This window comes from Oncorhynchus masou, chromosome 19 (genome assembly GCF_036934945.1).
Source record: "Oncorhynchus masou masou isolate Uvic2021 chromosome 19, UVic_Omas_1.1, whole genome shotgun sequence".
Classification (NCBI taxonomy): domain Eukaryota; kingdom Metazoa; phylum Chordata; class Actinopteri; order Salmoniformes; family Salmonidae; genus Oncorhynchus; species Oncorhynchus masou.
In genome coordinates, this window is record NC_088230.1 from 17,053,326 (window position 1) to 17,072,659 (window position 19,334).

Here is a 19,334-nt window from a genome sequence, read left to right on the forward strand (position 1 = left end):
TATTTGTCCAAAAAGTCTTTATTTCTGAATCCCAATGAAAAATAATGCCACATTTATGCCCACACAGCAAATGAAAACATTCTTTGCACAGGAAGTTGGTGGCACCTTAATTGGGGAGGATGGTTTGTGGTAATGGCTGGAGCAGAATCAGTGGAATGGTATCAAATACAGCAAACACATGGTTTCCATGCGTTTGATGCCATTCCACTAGCGCCGTTCCAGCCATTATGAGCCGTCCTCCCTTCAGCAGCCTACACTGGTTCTTTGTTCACAAAAGCTGGTGCATTCAATTGTTCAGTTTCTCATCTACAAAGGGGGCATCAAAGGGAATGAAATAACTTAAATATAAATTCTTTAACATTTTCTGACCCCCCCCCCCAACTTACATGGTGAATCACCAGGGAAGGACCGGTCGATAAGCAACAATTAGGTCAATGATTTCAAAATAAGGAAGTAAAAAAATAAGTAAATATACAAAACTGGAATGGGTCAACAAAATTAAATATATGTTTTACATTCATTTATCATTTCTTTAACATTAATTATTAATTGTATTGTTCAGTGAACATTTTGAACCATTTCCTAAATAAATAATTTGTATTCAGATGGGTTTCAACTAACTTCAAATTAAATAAGGCCTTAACACTTAACAAAACTAGAATCTAGGGCATCTGGACACAACGTAAATTACCATTAGCAAAATGTGAATACCCTCACTTGGATTTAATTAAGACCATTGAGGTATTTACGTCTCAAATATTTGTGATTTAATATGTAAAAAGTTAAGATTCTCATTTGTTTTCCTTGACTAACATACCATACATAGCCAGTGAGTTTGTGACAAATCACTGATACAAATGCATTGAATTGTTGGCCTCACAGACCTGTCCGCACAATCGCTTGTGTACACACTCACAAATACATAGTCATCCTTCCTTGATGGTGGATAGTAAGTCACAGCCTTGGTGTGTTTCGCTGCACCAGTAACTGTCTATGTACAGTAGCTGTCTGTCTAAAAGGGTTGAGTACTGTAACAGTGACCTCAGTGAGGTGTTGCTAAAAGCATTGGGGAGAAAACACCCAATAACTGGAAAGGATCGCAAAATAATAGAACAATTAAACGTACAAACAAATAATAGGCTACCTGTTGACAATCTAACAGCAAAGAGAAGGTCAATTTGTTGGTAGAACAGAACATTCACACCATTCATTTTGGACACTCAATTCCAAAGGTTCGTATCAGTACATGAGCATGCCTTTCAGATGATCATATCCCCCAGTTGTCAGTCAGTGCGACTCCGGTAAGGTTAAGGGTCAGGGCGAGGTTGTAAATCTCACACAAACTAAACAAGACTTTGGTCACAGTTCTAGCTAAAAGAAAGACATTCATTTCAAACCATCCATTTTGAATCAGCTTTGCCCAGCCCCCTATCCCATCTACCCTCACGAGGATTCCAGTCACAAATATGTTTGCTCCTTCTTTCCTCTCATATCACAGCCCTATGTTATTGCACAATTACATTTACTTAGACCAGGTAGTCTTCCCACAGTATACAGAAACTGTCCACCAAGCTAAGGGTCTTCAGAATATGTACTGGAACATGGCTGGTAAGAGTTTTGTTATACATTGTTTGGACTGTGACCTGTGCTCTCAATACCAGATAGTTGTGGAGCAACTGCTTGGTTGGTAAATCGTTTTAAAATCTTTACAGGCGAGCTTCAGACTCTTCCGTTGTTAAAGCCATGCATGTGTCAGCATTCAATGGCATGCTGGTAGAAAAACACATTTGTTTTTTTAAGTTGATTTCTATTATCAACATGTAGCTAGCAGCTAACAGGTCTACGAGCATGGTTCTCTGCTAGATATAAAAAGTGACTTTTATTAGCTATCTCATCTCAATGTACTTTGAAGTTGTATATGTCTATAGCTTTGATAGAGAATTATAAACCAACAAAAGGGTTCCTTACACATGATTTCAACAGAGCCCATTTGTTTAATGGGTAAATGGATATAGTGGCCTTTCTAACAAAATAAGTACGTACATCCAGTCATTTCACCATACAACCTAATATGTATCAGGGAAAATATGTATCTTCCCTACTGTGGTTGCAGCAGCAACTTTTGCCCGCTGAGTTGTACCGGAATACCAAGATTGCTATTCGCATGAAAACAATCTATTTCCCAAATCATAAAAGTAGCCAGATACACCAACACCCCACAAAAATGTCCTTTATAATCCACACACCGTTTTGTGAATGTCACTCTGCGCCACGCCAATTCACAGATGGTGTGATCCCGTTCACCAAACTTTCACTGTACTGTAGTCACTCTAACTAAGGAAAGCTTAGGCCAGAAGGCGAGGGAGGCCAGTAAACACTGAAGAAAAGTAGAATAACAGATCATTCTATAGACTCCATTTCAGTACTCTAGTCCTCACTGCTACTAGAAGGTGTGTGTGTTTGGGAGGATCAACATTTGAGAGGTGAGAGACAGCAGGGTCATGTTCAGAAGTCACAAAATAGGAGAAAGCAAACAGGAGGTGCTACGGCAGGGATGGGCAGCTTTCCAAAAACAAAGTATCTGATTGTTTAGAGTAATAATAGTAGAATACACAAGGTGCAATTCTGAAATTAGGTTGTGCATGAGCAGTTTCACTTGTTATATCAGTCACTGACAGTCCCTCAATTAGCCCATGTCAGCTAAGATATCATAGATTGGTAGTTAGTCTAACCAGCTATCTAAACTTGTAGTAATTATGGTCAATTTAACGGCCGGGGGCCCCCATTGATTTTATTAGTCACTCTCACTCAGATATATTAAAAACTGCAAAACTGCATATTAAAAACATTTCTCTCCACCCTATGGCAAAATGTGTAGAATAGCAGCAAATTAGCTGTAAAACCGAAAAATTCTCTCTCCTCCCATAGGCAAAATGTGTAGAATTGCAATTCTAACTTAGGGCCCCTCAAAAGGCTAGGGCTGGACTGACTGCATGTGTGGGTATTGTCCCGCGAGCCACTGCGGCCCCTCGTGATGAGTTCCGTTTTTTTGTGGCCCCAACCCTCACCAAAGTTGCCCATCCCTGTGCTACGAGAACTTGTTTAATAAGAACACATATTTTCATTTTTTATTTCAAAACATTTTGCTTTGTGGTGCCCTACTGAACACAACCCAGGTGTGGAGCTTTAGTGTTACCTCTCACAAACCTCTTGAATATCTGTGAGTCTTTGAGAGCACAATGGCAGTGGTGGCTAGTAGAAGATGGGAAGAAGGAGGACTATTTCTAAAGATCACGCTATGATATTTCCTTTGCTCCATCAAAATATAAAGCTAATAATTTGTAGAAATAGATAGTGTACCGTTTAAAAAGCTCATTTTCAAAGATTGTTTATAACTGTGCTTCTCTTTTTCTTTTGAGGCTAGCTGCATATGTATCATTGACAGGAAATCATGTTGCCATGAAGAATTAGGTTGGCCGGTCACCACTGTATCTTAGTGACTTTTGACCTCTAGTCCAAGTGTGTTCCTATTGGCAGGCAACCGACTCCTCCCCTCTAAGCAACACAAGTACAGTATTTGAAACACTGGTGACAACAAGGGAGACTCAATAGTCGAAAGTGGCCTTCCACTCCTCATCTCCTCTCCTCCCCTGGACTCATCTGAAGAGGAGAACAGGCTAAGAAGCCACACTAGACATTTGAGATGTGCCCCAACAATTACAGAACAAACAGACAAAAAAGAAGATAAACATGAGTGAGGTCATAGATGGCCTATGAGGATGAGGTCTGTTCAGAGATTGGGGCATTAAGGTGAGAGCAGTATGGTCTATAAGAGGGTGAGGAAAGGGTAGGGGGTCTAGGCTTCGGTTTAGGTTCAGGCTGTACCACTGGCAGAGTAGGAGAACTGGGGGAAGTGGGGTCTCCTGTCGCTGTCGAAAGACTCCATGCTGTCATCTGGGAAGGAAAAGGAGGGCAAGTTTGAGAAAGAGAGTTAAAGCAAAATTAATTAAAAACTGACATTCATGTTCCAAAATAATAAAACTCAACAACAAAGCAATTAAGGCAAATTGTGGTTTAACTAGTAGTATGAAAGCTACTAAGCCCACTAGGGGTAGTCATTGTGCTATAAATCCATAAACTCTTTAAAGCAGGGGTGTCAAACATATGGCCCGCGTGGGCACAAATTACTGCACTCAGTATCAGAAAATAGGCTGATCCTCTTTGAAGTCTTGTAGATCGATGCATTGCACGTTTTTTGTTTATACAGCCTTTTTGCATAAACTACCACCGTACCCCACTTCTCTGTTAACCTACAGAAATACCAGATATCAGACACCATCTCAGGCTAACTCTGGAGATCCCTTTGAGCTCAACAGAGTTAGGTAAATCTGCCTTTAGCTATTTTGCACCTTGCTTGTGGAATGGTGTACAGAGTTTGCTGAAATGGGATGAATTAGTGCCTCTAAAGCGAGAAGCGGGCAGGCGAAACAAGCAGAGAGGCGGATGAGAAGAACAGGACAGGCAAAGCAGTGACTGTATTCTAGCAGGATAGTCCATCTCTCCAATCATCTTCGCTGATAGCGATGTTGTGTTTCCATGAGTGGATTTTTATTTGACCTTTATTTAACTAGGTGAGTCCGTTAAGAACAAATTCTTATTTACAATGACCACCTACCGGGGAACAGTGGGTTAACAACCTTGTTCAGGGGTAGAACGACCTTGTCAGCTCAGGGATTCGATCCAGCAACCTTTCGGTTAATGGCCCAACACTCTAATCACTAGGCTACCTGCTGCCTCATATGCTTAACATACAACATATATAAGGGGAGGGAGGGTACTTTGTCCTGGAGGCGTGATGGTGATGGTCTGCCCGGTGAACTCCACATCAAAATAGCGGGTGTCTGTTTCCGAGGTGACCTGGGGCTTGAAGGGCGGGACCAGCTGAGAAGAAAAGGAAGGAGTGGGTACCTACATGTCATAACACTTGTCATAACCATGAGAACAATGAGAACTAGTGGAGGCTGCTGAGGGGAGGACAGATCATAATAAAGGCTGGAACGGAGCGAATGGCATCAAACACAAGGAAACCCTGTGTTTGATGTATTTGATACCATTTCATTTCTTCCACTCCAGCCATCACCACGAGCTCGTCCTCCCCAGTTAAGGTGGCACCGACCTCCTGCGATGAGAACACATAGAAAGCTAAGGATACCTTCTTCTCATACACGTCTTGCCACTCGATCCCAGCGAAGAACTTGTGCTGCATTATCTCCTTGGCGTCATCAGGCCCTCCACCTAACCTAATGACACACACGCACACACACTGACTCAGTGTCTTGCACTACTTTACCTATAGTTAAGAGCCATTCGTTTTCAGGCTGCCATAGCACTTCATTTATTGAATGACCATTGTTACAAGCAAGGTGTTTTGAGGTTGTACTTTCAATCAATCAAATGTATTTATAAAGCCCTTTTCACATCAGCCGATGCCACAAAGTGTTATACAGAGTGGATGACAGCTTCAGCACGTATTGGTCGTTAGCACGTAGGGCGCTCCGATTGGTGTTACCTTAGTCAGTGTTACACCTGTGCTGGTTGCCATCTCGTTAGTGGGAAGGCATTTCATCTGTGCTGGCTCAGGTGCTATTTAAGAGTGTCTGGCCCAGCGCTCCAGTTGTCTTGAGAGATGTGGAGGGTCAACACCTTTATTTGGCTCTCCTTATTTGATTTCTAGAAAAACATTAATTTGTCTGATTTCCCTGATTTTCTTTTTGCCTCTTTTTGGGCAAATTTAGTGGACGTCTTTTAGGTTCCAGTTGTTATTGCTCCTAAACTCCCCGTTTCATTTTGGTTGTTGGTCAGTGACTCTTTGTTAGTTCCCCTTCTGTTTAGCACCATTTTTGGTTTTCTTGCTTGGGTATGTATACATACACATGCAGAAACATACTTCACACACACCCCTGTCTTACCTCTGCTTGGGGTCCTTCTTGAGCAGGCCAGAGAGCAGGGACTTTCCCTCGGGCCCCAGGGTTCTAGGGAAGCGGATCTCCTCCATCAGGATCAGCTCAAACAGCTTCTCATGGTCCTGGTTGTAGAAGGGCAGCCGACCGCACATCATCTCATACATGACCACACCCAGACCCCACCAGTCCACAGCACGACCGTAGTCATTGTCCTCCAGCACCTGTGTGTTAAGAAAGGGGGAGGTAGAACATGAGTGTCATGTACAGGTGGCTAGTAGATCCTCTGGAAGGGCTTTCAAACCCTTAACTTCTATGTTAGTGGTTCTGATTCACTGATGATAGCTTTCTATCAGTGAAAGAACAGGGTTGAAGGGTAGGTGTTTACCTCGGGGGCCAGGTACTCTGGCGTCCCACAGAAGGTCTTCATGGTGGCCCCGTCCTTGATGCCCTCCTTACACAGGCCAAAGTCTGTGATCTTGATGTGGCCGTCTTTGTCCAGCATCAGGTTTTCCAGCTACAGTAGAGAGAGAGAGTTAGGGAGGTTCCAATAAGAACACATTTTTATTGTCCATTGCGAAACGTTTTCCGACTCCTTAACTTACCTTCAGGTCCCTGTAAACCACGTTCTTCTCCGAGTGGAGGTAGTCCAGCGCCGACACGATCTCCGCTCCGTAGAACCGGGCCCTCTCCTCGGAGAACACACGGTCTCGTGATAGGTGGAAGAACAGCTAGGTGGAAGGAGATGGCGATTGTGTCAATTACATTGTCACAACTTCTGCCCGAAGTCGGTTCCTCTCCTGGTTTGGGCGATGTTCGGCGGTCGACATCACCGGCCTTCAAGTCATCACCGATCCATTTTTCATGTTTCATTTGTTTTGTCTTGTTTTCACACTCACCTGGTTTCAATTCCTTAATTACATGTTGTATAGTTTCCCTCTGTTTCCCCCATGTCCTTGTCTGGAAATTGTTTGTTGTATGTATTGGTGCCAAGTATGTTATGGTGTGCGGCGGGTTTTTACCCACTTTTTTTATTTTGTATGTTTTATTTTCGGAGTTTGTAAGCATTTATTAAATAACTCCGTTTATACCAATTTCGTTCTCCTGCGCCTGACTTCCCTGCCACCAGCACGCACCCAATTACATACATTTAGGGTCACATAAATCCAACCCATTTCCCCTCACCCTTAACAGTATTACGTTCACTCCCATCAATTGTCTTACATGTAGATTAAGGAACCATGTCTGTTCTATTTATTACAGTTAATCTGCAAGGTTCAGAGTATTTCACCTCACTGATAAGACCTACACCCCAGGTAAAATGCAACACAGTACTCACCTCTCCTCCATTGGCATACTCCATGACGAAACACAAGCGGTCAGGCGTCTGGAAGGAGTACTTCAGACCCTTAATGGTAAGGAGGAGGAAAACGTTTAAGAAACACAATGCTACCCATTTATATTAGGATAACAGTAAACAGAGGGAACACGTTTGCTGATGCACACCAATGGAATGGTCTCTCACCGTTAAGAAAGGGTGTTTGGAGTTCTGCAGTACTCTGTTTTCAGTGAGCGTGTGAGCTACTTCATCCTAGAGAAGAGTAAGGAGATGAGCATGATCCAAGTAAAGGAAATACCAGTATGTGCAGACACAAACTGAGACAAAGACACACGCACACGCTCGTCTACTCACTTTCGCCACAATCACTTCTTTCTTGAGGATTTTCATAGCGTAGTATTTTCCTGTGGCTTTTTCCTTTACCAGGATAACCTTCCCAAAAGTGCCTTTTCCCAAGAGCTTGAGGTATTCAAAGTCGGGCATAGTCTAGGAGTTGAGAACAGAGTTGGATTAACTTTATTTGACCATATCTAAAACCCTGCCGCTGGTATTTGTCTTATATTAAAGTTTTAAAAAATGCTAAGTAGAAAGGGTTAGGGCTAGGGTTGGGTGTACGCACCACTTTAAGTTTGGGCTTGGTGAGGTACATCTCCATGTCCATGGGGTCTGGCGAGGAGTCCATCCTCTCCTCCTCCTGTTTCTGCAGCCCATCAGCCACCTCCTGGATGGCCTTCGTCCACTGCTCCCTAAGGGTGGAAGGAACCAGAGGGGGATGACTCTACGGGCTCTATTTTCAGCTGGTACTAAGGAAGCGCAAGTGTCAAATGAACATTAGTTTGCAATTTCGTCAAGTAAAAACGGACGCACTTTCATTCCCCCCTTAGGCCAGGTTTGGTAATTTACCTGTCTCACATCAACTTGCTTGCGCTGAGGTGGGAGGGATGGAAATAATAAGCCAATTTTGGTAAGCAAAAAAAATAAAAAATAAAAAATTCAGTCAGTGAAACTAGAGATATTTAAGGCCAACCAAAATCTGGTCTTAGCGCTAACTCAATTGGTTACGGCATTGATTTTGCCAGCGGAGGCACAAACAGTAGCCTTACATTAGTGTACATCACTAATGTTTTATTCAAATATCAGAGCAGCAAAACAGTCACAGAACTTCCCCTTTTATATTTATTCTGGACATTCTTTTTTTTCAGCTTCTGTGAAAGTTTGGACTCATTATGTGTGATGCGCATGAAAGGTGTCTGTAACTGTAGGAAGCCTGTTTAGGAACATCAAGTTATTGAAAAAGACTGCTTATTGTTTTTGTTGATCAAGAAATCTTCCACTTTCCTCTGCTGGACCAAACTGTCAAATTGTGGGAGATCTGATCGCTGTCCGTGGAGATTAATCCGCTTGTAGGCTATATTTGCCCATTTGTTTACCTTTCACGTGGCAAAGCATATCAACGGCAATGGTAGGCTATAGCTATATATACACATTACATGTCAAAAGTTTGGACAAGCCTACTCATTCAAGGCTTTTTTTTTTTTTTTACTATTTTCTACATTGTAGAACAATAGTGAAGACCTCAAACCTATGAAATAACACATATGGAATCATGTAGTAACCAAAAAAGTGTTAAACAATAATATATCCCATTTAGCAGACGCTTTTGTCCAAAGCGACTTACAAGTCGGCTGGGGCCACTACTTTTACATATGGGTGGCCCCAGCGGGAATCGAACCCACGACGCTTGGCGTTGCAAGCGCCATGCTCTACCGACTGAGCCACACAGGACAAAATATATTTGAGATTCTTCAAAGTAGCCACCCTTCGCTTTGATGAAAGCTTTGCACACTCTTGGCATTCTCTCAACCAGCTTCATGAAGAATGCTTTTCCAACAGTCTTGAAGGAGTTTCCACATATGCTGAGCACTTGTTCGCTGCTTTTCATTCACTCTATTGTCCAACTCATTCCAAACAATCTCAATTTGGTTGAGGTCAGGTGATTGTGGAGGCCAGGTTATCTGATGCAGCACTCCATCACTCTCCTTCTTGGTCAAATAGCCTTCACATATCCTGAAGGTGTGTTGGGTCATTGTCATTTTGAAAAATAAATGATAGTCCCACGAAGGTCAAACTAGATGGGATGACATTTCGCTGCAGAATGCTGTGGTAGCCATGCTGGTTAAGTTTGCCTTGAATTCTAAATAAATCACAGACAGTGTCACCCGCGAAGCACACCAACACCATCACAACCAACTGATCCATGTCATCACAAATGGGAACCACACATGCAGAGATCATCTGTTCATCTACTCTGCGTCTCACAAAGACACGGCAGTTGGAACAAAAAATCTCAAATTTGGGCTCATCAGACCAAAGGACAGATTTCCACCCGTCTAGTGTCTATTGCTCATGTTTCTTGGCCCAAGCAAGTCTCTTCTTCTTATTGGTGTCCTTTAGTAGTGGTTTCTTTGCAACAATTTGACCGTGAAGGCCTGATTCACAGACTCCTCTGAACAGTTAATGTTGAGATGTGTCTGTTACTTGAACTCTGTGAAGCATTTATTTGGACTGCAATTTCTGAGGCTGGTAACTCTAATGAACTTTTGCTCTGCAGCAGAGGTAACTCTGGGTCTTTGTTTCCTGTGGCGGTCCTCATGAGAGCCAGTTTCATCAGAGCGCTCAATGGTTTTTGCAACTGCACTTGAAAAAACTTTCAAAGTTCTTGAAATGTTCAGCATTGACTGACCTTCAAGTCTTAAAGTAATGATGGACTGTCATTTTACTTTGCTTATTCAAGCTGTTCTTGCCTAATATGGACTTGGTCTTTTACCAAATAGGGCTATCTTCTGTATACCACCCCTACATTATCACAACACAACTGATTGGCTCAAACGTATTAAGGAAATAAATTCCACAAATTAACTTTTCACAAGCCACACCTGTTAATTGAAATGCATTCCAGGTGACTACCACATGAAGCTGGTTGAGAGAATGCCAAGAGTGTGCAAAGCTGTCATCAAGGAAAAGGGTGGCTACTTCAAAGAACCTCAAATATAAAATATATTTTGATATACTTTGACACTTTTTTGGTTACTACATGATTCCATGCATGTTATTTCATAGTTTTGATGTCTTCACTATTATTCTACAATGTAGAAAATAGTTTTAAAAAATTAAGAAAAAGCCTTGAATGAGTAGGTGTGTTGAAACTTTTGACTGGTACTGTATATTTGGGAGCAGTATAACAATGAGTGGACATTCCCACTTTCTCCTTACAGTTGATCTTCTTCCAGCTCCTACGAAAAGTTTGGATGTGTGTAAAACCCTCCATAGTCTACGTCATCTTAGGCCTAATATCATATGCCCACGTGGAAGAATTATGATACCTGTAACTGTATTTAGACATCCTTTTTAAAACAAGTTGTTGTTTTTTGTTAAAAATGTTTTATTAGAATTATTCACTGTCTTTTTAGGTCTCATCAATAATGAATTTAATATTGATTATTGACCATGTTTGGCATGTCCATGGCTCAGACATAATGCATTTTACAGTAGGCCTATTTCAGTGTGAATCCATTTTGAATCCGTGCAATTTCTTATGCTCAACATATTTAGAAAATATGGGATAGGACTACATTTAGTTTTTCTGTTTCTGTAGGCTATTTAACAAACTAGGCTACAACAGACTAACCCTCAAATTGGAGTTGTGAAAACACAATACATAAAATCCTTTACATACACAACTTGAAGCAATCACATATTTAGCCATGGAGCACATTCTGGTTGGCCAGCCAGGGATCAAGCCTAGACACACCCACAAGTTACTTATCAATCAAAACCCAGCCCTTTCACGACACCGTCAGCTACTGCGCCCATAATTCTGATTGTGAAAATAGCTAAAGTACTTCGGACACACCCCTGACCCACACCCCTGACCCAAGATTTACCTTTATGTTAGGTTTGTTAAAATAGAGTCCTGTGTGTGCACGTGTGTAACCTACCTCTCCTCTGGGCTATCCACGTGGAAGGTGCGCTCTATGACAGTGGTCCACTGCAGGCAGCGGATGATGAATGTGTTGGGCTTAGGACGCTCTGTTTTCATCAGCTGACATTCTGCTGGTCATAAGGAAGAAGAAAGAGGGAGGGAGAGAAAGACAGGGAGCGAGCGAGAGATATGTCATGCGGTCAAGTGAAACATCAGGGATGCACAGAGTGTAGTGCAAGGCTAGAACAAAAATGTGGAACCTCGGAGGAACTCGAGGACCAGAGTTGAGAAACACAGCACAACTATTTTGTAAAATTTTGTGGTTAGGGCAGAGAGTGTCATAGGGTTGCCTTACGTGCTACTGAGAAGTTATTGAGTGGCGTCTCCAGTTGGTCGATGTCTTGCGGCCGCTCCTTGTAGCCAATGAACGTACCGTCGCTCTTCAGCAAGAAATACCTGGGTCTCCAAGTCTTTATGTACTCTCCTGAGAGAGCGAAAGAGAGAGACACAGAGAGTGAGCGAGTGCATATCACATCAGAAAGGGCAATACCCTGTCAACCTTGGAAGGTGCAATCCTAGAAGAGCATTAACAACACAGCGCTATCGCTAACCCTAGGGTGAGCTAGTAATGATAGCAGCTTGGACAAGTGTGTGAGAAAGACAGATTCTCTCACAGTCTGGTTGACCTCAAACTGAGGCCTTTCTCCTGGTGGTTTCAGAGAAAACGGAACTTCTCTCATTAGGCCTTTTCCTTCTCCTTTTTATGTATTTGTAGTATTGCTTGTTTATCTCCTCTTTACACATTATGGTGTGTGTTGCCAACCTGTACTGTAGCTTTAAGACAGGCAGCTAGTAAACACGGGGTCTCACCCAGTTTTTTAATTTTTTATAACTGTGGCTAGAGGTACTTCTGGTAATCAACAACCAGATTCTAGAAAACAGGAAGTGACACACTAACAGCATGGGTAAACACCACAGTTAGAAAAGAACAAACCCCAATCAGGTCTAATGTCAGTGCTGCTGCTGCTGACTCATTTGTTAACCGCTCAAAGGAGGTGCGATGAGATCAGAATCCTCGGAATATAGTTTTATTTTCACACACACACACTGGCATGCCTAATGAATAAAGCAGCGGAGTGTGTGCATGCTACCGAGCCTGTGCACGTTTTCCTGTGTGCATGCACGTGGCATGGACCGGATGGTGTTTTCACATAGCCAACAGCTGCAGGTGCACAGGATGCTCCCGGGGCAAAGAGTGAGCTAATGAACAAGCTGTTAACTTATAAAGTCAATCCATCTCTGTAAGTGTTGTTGCATGGTGCCTGTCTAGACTCACACACACCAATGCCACTCATCTCCAACCCATTTCTTTACAAACAGCACATAAGACTGAAAACATGTTTGAAGGTGCATGTTCTAAGTGGGTGAGCCTATGATAATGTACTGTAAGTACCTGTGCAGTGTGCTGCTAAATAGATACTCTATGGACAGTGATTTCTAGTGACAGGTGAAAGCAATCCATCCATACACCTCCACCCTAATGCCAGATCGATGCAGTTGGGGTAAAGGAGGGAAGTCGAGGAAGACGCAGTAGAAAATTGAGATGCACACTATTAAATCATAAATGATGGAGAACTACCCAGGCAGGCAGGAAGGTCAGTTTATTGGGATCCTCATTAGCTACTACGCAGCAACTACTCATCCTGGGGTCCACAAAAGGTACAAATACATGACAAAGTACAGAACAGTAATAGACAAGAACGACATGAGATAGTACATTCCATTCTAAATAAATATGAGTGTTACGGATACCAGTATCCTGTGTGTGTATCATGTGTGTGTGTGTGTATCCTGTGTTCTTTTCTCTCCTTCTCCCCTCACAGGTGAAAATCATCACTCCCCAATCAGTCACCAATCCAATCATCAATCAGAAGACACACCTCCTCCTCCTGTTTCCTACCCTATCACAGTTCTTCTCCCTTGGTTTAAAAACCCTGTCAGTAGTTTGCTCTAGAGCTCAATCTCTCTGTAAATGCCATGTCTGTAGGTCTCGCTGTTTCACTCTCTCTGTGTATTAACCTCTCTTTTGTTTGAGCACCTCCATAGCACTTTGTCCTCACCTGTGAGTATTGTTTTTGGTTATGGTGTTTGTGTTTGTTTGCTGGTGGGAAAAGGGGAACCAAGACAAGTCGCCCATGGGCATACACTACCCGTAGGTAGACTTTGTTAAATACACTAGTTAGAACTGGGCGGTTCCTGGTTCCTAAACCTGATGGTACGTCCAGGTTATGTACGGATTATCGAAAGGTAAATTCTGTCACAATGCCAGATTCGTTCCCGTTACCCAGACTGGACGACTGTATCGACACTATTGGTGCTGCTAAGTATGTAACTAAGTTGGACCTCTTAAAAGGTTACTGGCAGGTTCCGTTAACTTCATGTGCTTCTGAGATTTCTGCCTTTGTGACCCCAGACAAATTCCTACAGTACTCAGTCATGGCTTTTGGGATGCGAAATGCACCAGCCACTTTCCAACGACTGGTTAACTCCGTATTAGCTGGCGTTCCTAATTGTCGTGCATACCTTGATGACCTAGTGATTTATTCGTCTGAGTGGTCAGATCATGTTGACTCTAAGGGTAGTATGTGAACGGTTGGCAGCTGCTTCTCTAACCCTGAACTTGGCAAAGTGTGAGTTTGGGAAGGCTACTGTTACCTATCTCGGTAAAGAGGTTGGCCATGGACAGGTGCGCCTTGTTGATGCCAAGGTCTTGGCTATAACTGCATTCCCTGCACCTACCACCAGACGAGAGCTACGCCGCTTTTTAGGGATGATGGCTACTACCGTAGCTTCTGTAAAAATTTATCTGCGGTACTTGCTTCATTGACTGAATTGATTTTTTTTAATTTTTTTGCTCGCTCAGTCCGGCTAAATCATTTGTGAGGTCCCCTGATTGTAAGAGAGCTTTTGAATCTGCGAATACACTCTTATGTAGTACCCCTGTACTTGCTGCTCCGGATTTTGAATAACCGTTCAAGCTTGAGGTAGATGCTAGTGCCAGAGGTGCTGGTGCTGTTCTACTGCAGCAGGACAAGAGTGGAGTGGATATCCTGTTATTTTTCCCGTAAATGTAATAAATGTCAAACAAACTATGCGACAATAGAACAAGAAGCTCTTGCTTTGTTGGCTCTGCAGTACTTTGAAGTATATATTGGTTCCAGTGCCCTACCAGTGATTGTATATACTGACCATAACCCCTTAGTTTTTCTCCACCGGATGTACAACCAGAACCAGCGCCTTGTGCGTTGGGCGCTGATTGTACAGAATTATAATTTGGAGATCCGCCACAAAAAGGGTTCTGACAATGTATTGGCAGATGCTTTGTCTCGTGTGTAAAAATGATTTTTGTATGTTTTGTGGGGTTGACTTTGTTGTTGATCTTGTGGGTTATTCATTGAAATACTGTAGTCGCAATCCCTAGGGTTGCTCTTTTTAAGGGTGGGAGTGTTACGGATACCAGTATCCTGTGTGTATCCTGTGTTCTTTTCTCTCCTTCTCCCCTCACAGGTGAAAATCATCACTCCCCAATCAGTCTCCAATCATCAATCAGAAGACCCACCTCCTCCTGTTTCCTACCCTATCACAGTTCCTTTCCCTTGGTTTAAAAACCCTGTCAGTAGTTTGCTCTAGAGCTCAAACTCTCTGTAAATGCCATGTCTGTAGGTCTCTCTGTTTCACTCTCTCTGTGTATTAACCTCTCTTTTGTTTGAGCACCTCCATAGCACTTTGTCCTCACCTGTGAGTATTGTTTTTGGTTATGGTGTTTGTTTGCTGGTGGGAAAAGGGGAACCAAGACAAGTCACCCATGGGCATACACTACCCGTAGGTAGACTTTGTTAAATACACTAGTTAGAACTGGGCGGACCACCCACTGTATTTTTGGTTAGTTAGTTAGCTGTTGTTAAAGTAGTCTAGCTTAGGGGTGTTTTTGAATACCTATTGTTTCTTTCCTTGGGTCCAGCTCAGCCCCTTTTCCTGCTCCCCCCCATTACCGTGTGTTTATTAATAAACCCTGAGTTTGACGGTAGATTTCAGTAGTCGTGGTTATTTCGTTCTCACTTTTACTTTGTCACAATTATAAATTGCATGAGTTGTTACGGGTCTCATTACCATCCCCCCTAGACTGTCGGGCCAAAAGGGATTCGTAACAATGAGTTATATGTGTGTGTATATATGAAAGACCACAAGATGTGTGTATGTATGAAAGACCACAAGATTATTGACAGTGTACAAAATATTAGGAACACCTGCTCTTTCCATGACAATAATATCACCTGTTAAATCCACTTCAATCCGTGTAGATGAAGGGGAGGAGACAGGTTAAAGAAGGAGTTTTAAGCCTTTAAACAATGGAGACATGGATTGTGTTTGTGTGCCATTCAGAGGGTGAATGGGAAAGACAACATATTTAAGTGCCTTTGAACAGGGTATGGTAGTAGGTGCTAGGAGCACCAGTATGAGTGCGTCAAGAACTGAAACACTGCTCGGTTTCTCACGATCAACAGTTACCCATCTGTATCAAGAATGGTCCACCACCCAAAGGACATGCAGCCAACTTGACAACTGTGGCACGCATTGGAGTCAACATGGGCCCGCATCCCTGTGGAATGCTTTCGACACCTTGTAGAGTCCATGCCCCAACGAATTCAAATCAAACTCTAATTGTCACATGCGCCGAATACAACAAGTGCAGACCTTACCGTGAAATGCTTACTTACAAGCCATTAACCAACAGTGCAGTTCAAAAAGAGTTAAGAAAATATTTACCAAATAAACTAAAGTAAAAAATAATAAAAAGTAACACAATAACAAGGTGATATACAGGGGGTACCGGTACTGAGTCAGTGTGCGGGGGTACAGGTTAGAGGTCATTGAGGCTGTTCTGAGGGCAAAGGGTGGGTGCAACTCAATAATAATGTTTGTAATGTTTTGTTCACTGTGTATACATATTCAGTACAGTTAAATTGGATCTTTAGAAGGAGGAGAGGCTCTAAGAAACATATTGTATCTGTTTTTAAAGTTAAACTTACTTTTTGCTTGAGTAACCTGTGGTGGCAGAACATTCCATGATGACATGGCTCTATACATAACCGAGCGATGCATTAAATCTGTTTTTGGTTTGGGTACAGTAAAGAAAGCCATAGTGACATGTCTGGTGGGGGTAGGTACTGTATGTCTGTTTGAAGTGTATGCAAATAGATTATGCATGTGATTAGGCATTTTCAACACACAATTACTTCTTAAATAGTCAGTCTTTCATGGTTGAGAATTTGACTATCATGCATGTATTAGATCATCAATGTAATTGTCTGCATTTCTAATCCTCCAAATATTACATTTTTTTTATCTATAGAGTTCCACTGTGAGATGGGAGAACCTTCCAGAAGGACAACTGTCTCTGCAGCACTCCACCAATCAGGTTTTTATGGAAGAGTGGCCAGACGGAAGCCACTCCTCAGTAAAAAGGCACATGACAGCATGATTGGAGTGTGCCAAAAGGCACCTAAAGACTCTCAGACCACGAGAAACAAGATTCTCTTGTCTGATGAAACCAAAATTGAACTATTTGGCCTGAATGCCAAGCTTCATATCTGGAGGAAACATGGCACCGTCCATACAGTGAAGCATGGTGGAGGTAGCATCGGACTGTGGGGATGTGTTTCAGTGGCAGGGACTGGGAGACTAATCAGGATCAAGGCAAAGATGAACAGAGCAAAGTACAGAGATTGTTGATGAAAACCTGCTCTCAGACTTGTGCGAAGGTTCACCTTCCAACAGGACAACGACCCGACACTGTACATATCTGATGTTAGAGAAGCTTCCATTGAAGGATACTGAGTTATATTGGATAAGTAACTCTCCAACCATGCGATGACAGGTGATGTAAAGCCATAGTTTTTTTTTAATAACAAATGAGGATCAATAACAAACGGAACACTGAAATCTAGCAATATAGCTCCAAATATCATCTTATTGTCCATTTATTTTGGCCAATCATCAGTCATCTGAGTCAATGCAGTACAAGTTAGGTGCCCTTCCCTATATGCATGCTGAGCGTCTGTAGTTAGCATTGTATTTGCTCTAACACAACACTCTCCAACAGCTTACTAAGAACAGGCAGCTGTTACAGCCAGCAAAGGGTGCTTTACCATTTTTAGGTAGAAAATACATTTCTGTTTGCATCAGAGACCTTATCTAACATCACACATATTCTCCACATACTGACAATTTGTACTTGGTGGACTATAGCAGCACCCTAAAATAAGAGACTTCAGGTGTAGCGGGTGAATCTGCATCACAGCACTTCTATGTAATTTGTCATGAGATCCTCTCTGAGCTTTACAGGAATATGGCTCTGAATAAATACAGCAACACCTCCCCCCCTAGACATTCCTGTCTTTTCAATATACACTGAACAAAAATATAAAACGCAACATGTAAAGTATTGGTCCCATGTTTCATGCACTGAAATCAAAGTTTCCAGAAATGTTCCATAAGCAACAAAAAGCTTATTTCTCTCATTTTGTGCAGAAATTTGTTTACATCCCTGTTAGTGGGCATTTCTCCTTTGCCAAGATAATCCATCCACCTGCCAGATGTGGCATATCAAGAAGCTGATTAAACAGCATGATCATTACACAGGGGACAATAAAAGGCCACTTTAAAATGTACAGTTTTGTCACACAACACAATGCCAGAGATGTCTCAAGTTGAAGGAGTGTGCAATTGGCATGCTGACAGCAGTGCTGTTGCCAGATAATTGAAAGTTAATTTCTCTACCATAAGCCGCCTCCAACGTTTTAGAGAATTTGGCACAACTGAAGAATTTCTGCACAAACTGTCAGAAACGGTCTCATGGAAGCTCACCTGCGTGCTCATTGCACTCACCAGGGTCTTGACCTGACTGCAGTTCGGTGTCTTAACTGACTTCAGTGGGGCAAATGCTCACCTCCACTGGCACGGTGAAGTATGAACTTCACGGATGAATCCCAGGTTTCAACTTCATCGGGCAGATGGCGTCGTGTGGGCGAGCGGTTTGCTGATGTGAATGTTGTGAACAGAGTGCCCCATGGTGGCGGTGGGGTTATGGCATGGGCAGGCATAAGCTAAGGACAACCAACACAATTGCATTTTATCGATGGCCATTTGAATCCGCACAGAGATATCATGATGAGATCCTGAGGCCCATTCATCCATCACCTCATGTTTCAGCATGATAATGCATGGCCCCATGTCGCAAGGATCTGTACACAATTCATGGAAGCTGAAAATGTCCCAGTTCTTCCATGGCCCGCATACTCACCAGACATGTCACACATTGAGGATGTTTGCGATGCTCTGGATTGACAGCGTGTTCAGTTCCCGCCAATATCTAAAAACATTCCACAGGCCACAATCAACAGCCTGATCAACTCTATGTGAAGGAGATGTGTCGCACAGCATGAGGCAAATGGTGGTCACACCAGATACTGACTGGTTTTCTGATACAAGCCCCTACTTTTTTCCTTCTCCAAGGTATCTGTGACCAACAGATGCATATCTGTATTCCCAGTCATGTGAAATCCATAGATTATGGCCTAATGAATTTATTTCATTTGACTGATTTCCTTATATGAACTGTAACCATGTAAAATCTTTGAAATTATTGTATGTTACGTTTTATATTTTCATTCAGTATATGTTATATCCTTGTATTTCTACTGCTGTATCAAAGGTGCTGTCAGCCTCAGAAAAGGCTAATATATACATTTTATCTTAGATTAGCAAATTATTCATCTCATGAGGCTAGATATATTTATATGAGCTAACTTTAATCCTTTCTGGGGTAGCTTATATAAAACTGAACTCAATGATAAATAGGTTGGAGTTCTAATAATTCTATTTATGATAATTAACAAAAGGAATTCAGCGATTTTTGAGGAGATTATGTTAAGCAGATGCCTGGTTTAGCTCGGCTGCTGTAACGGGTCCTATGTGTAGCTGGTGTAGAGAG

At 42.4% G+C, this 19,334-nt stretch overlaps 1 protein-coding gene across 3 annotated transcripts in view; it reads right to left on the reverse strand.

The window, feature by feature from the left end:
- The window catches only part of LOC135505894 (RAC-alpha serine/threonine-protein kinase), a 48,586-nt gene continuing 29,252 nt past the window's right edge, over positions 1 to 19,334 (reverse strand). For 2 of the 3 annotated variants that reach the window (XM_064925104.1, XM_064925106.1), the window contains 12 exons: positions 11,637 to 11,765; positions 11,298 to 11,412; positions 7,919 to 8,045; positions 7,654 to 7,785; positions 7,486 to 7,551; positions 7,300 to 7,368; positions 6,566 to 6,691; positions 6,349 to 6,477; positions 5,970 to 6,184; positions 5,213 to 5,300; positions 4,839 to 4,941; positions 1 to 3,954 (listed from right to left, as the gene is read on the reverse strand). In XM_064925104.1, coding sequence (XP_064781176.1) covers positions 3,875 to 3,954; positions 4,839 to 4,941; positions 5,213 to 5,300; positions 5,970 to 6,184; positions 6,349 to 6,477; positions 6,566 to 6,691; positions 7,300 to 7,368; positions 7,486 to 7,551; positions 7,654 to 7,785; positions 7,919 to 8,045; positions 11,298 to 11,412; positions 11,637 to 11,765 — 1,379 coding nt within the window. In that variant the 3' untranslated portion in view covers positions 1 to 3,874. The remainder of the gene's footprint in view (positions 3,955 to 4,838; positions 4,942 to 5,212; positions 5,301 to 5,969; positions 6,185 to 6,348; positions 6,478 to 6,565; positions 6,692 to 7,299; positions 7,369 to 7,485; positions 7,552 to 7,653; positions 7,786 to 7,918; positions 8,046 to 11,297; positions 11,413 to 11,636; positions 11,766 to 19,334) is intronic. The other variant, XM_064925105.1, reaches the window with a different exon arrangement.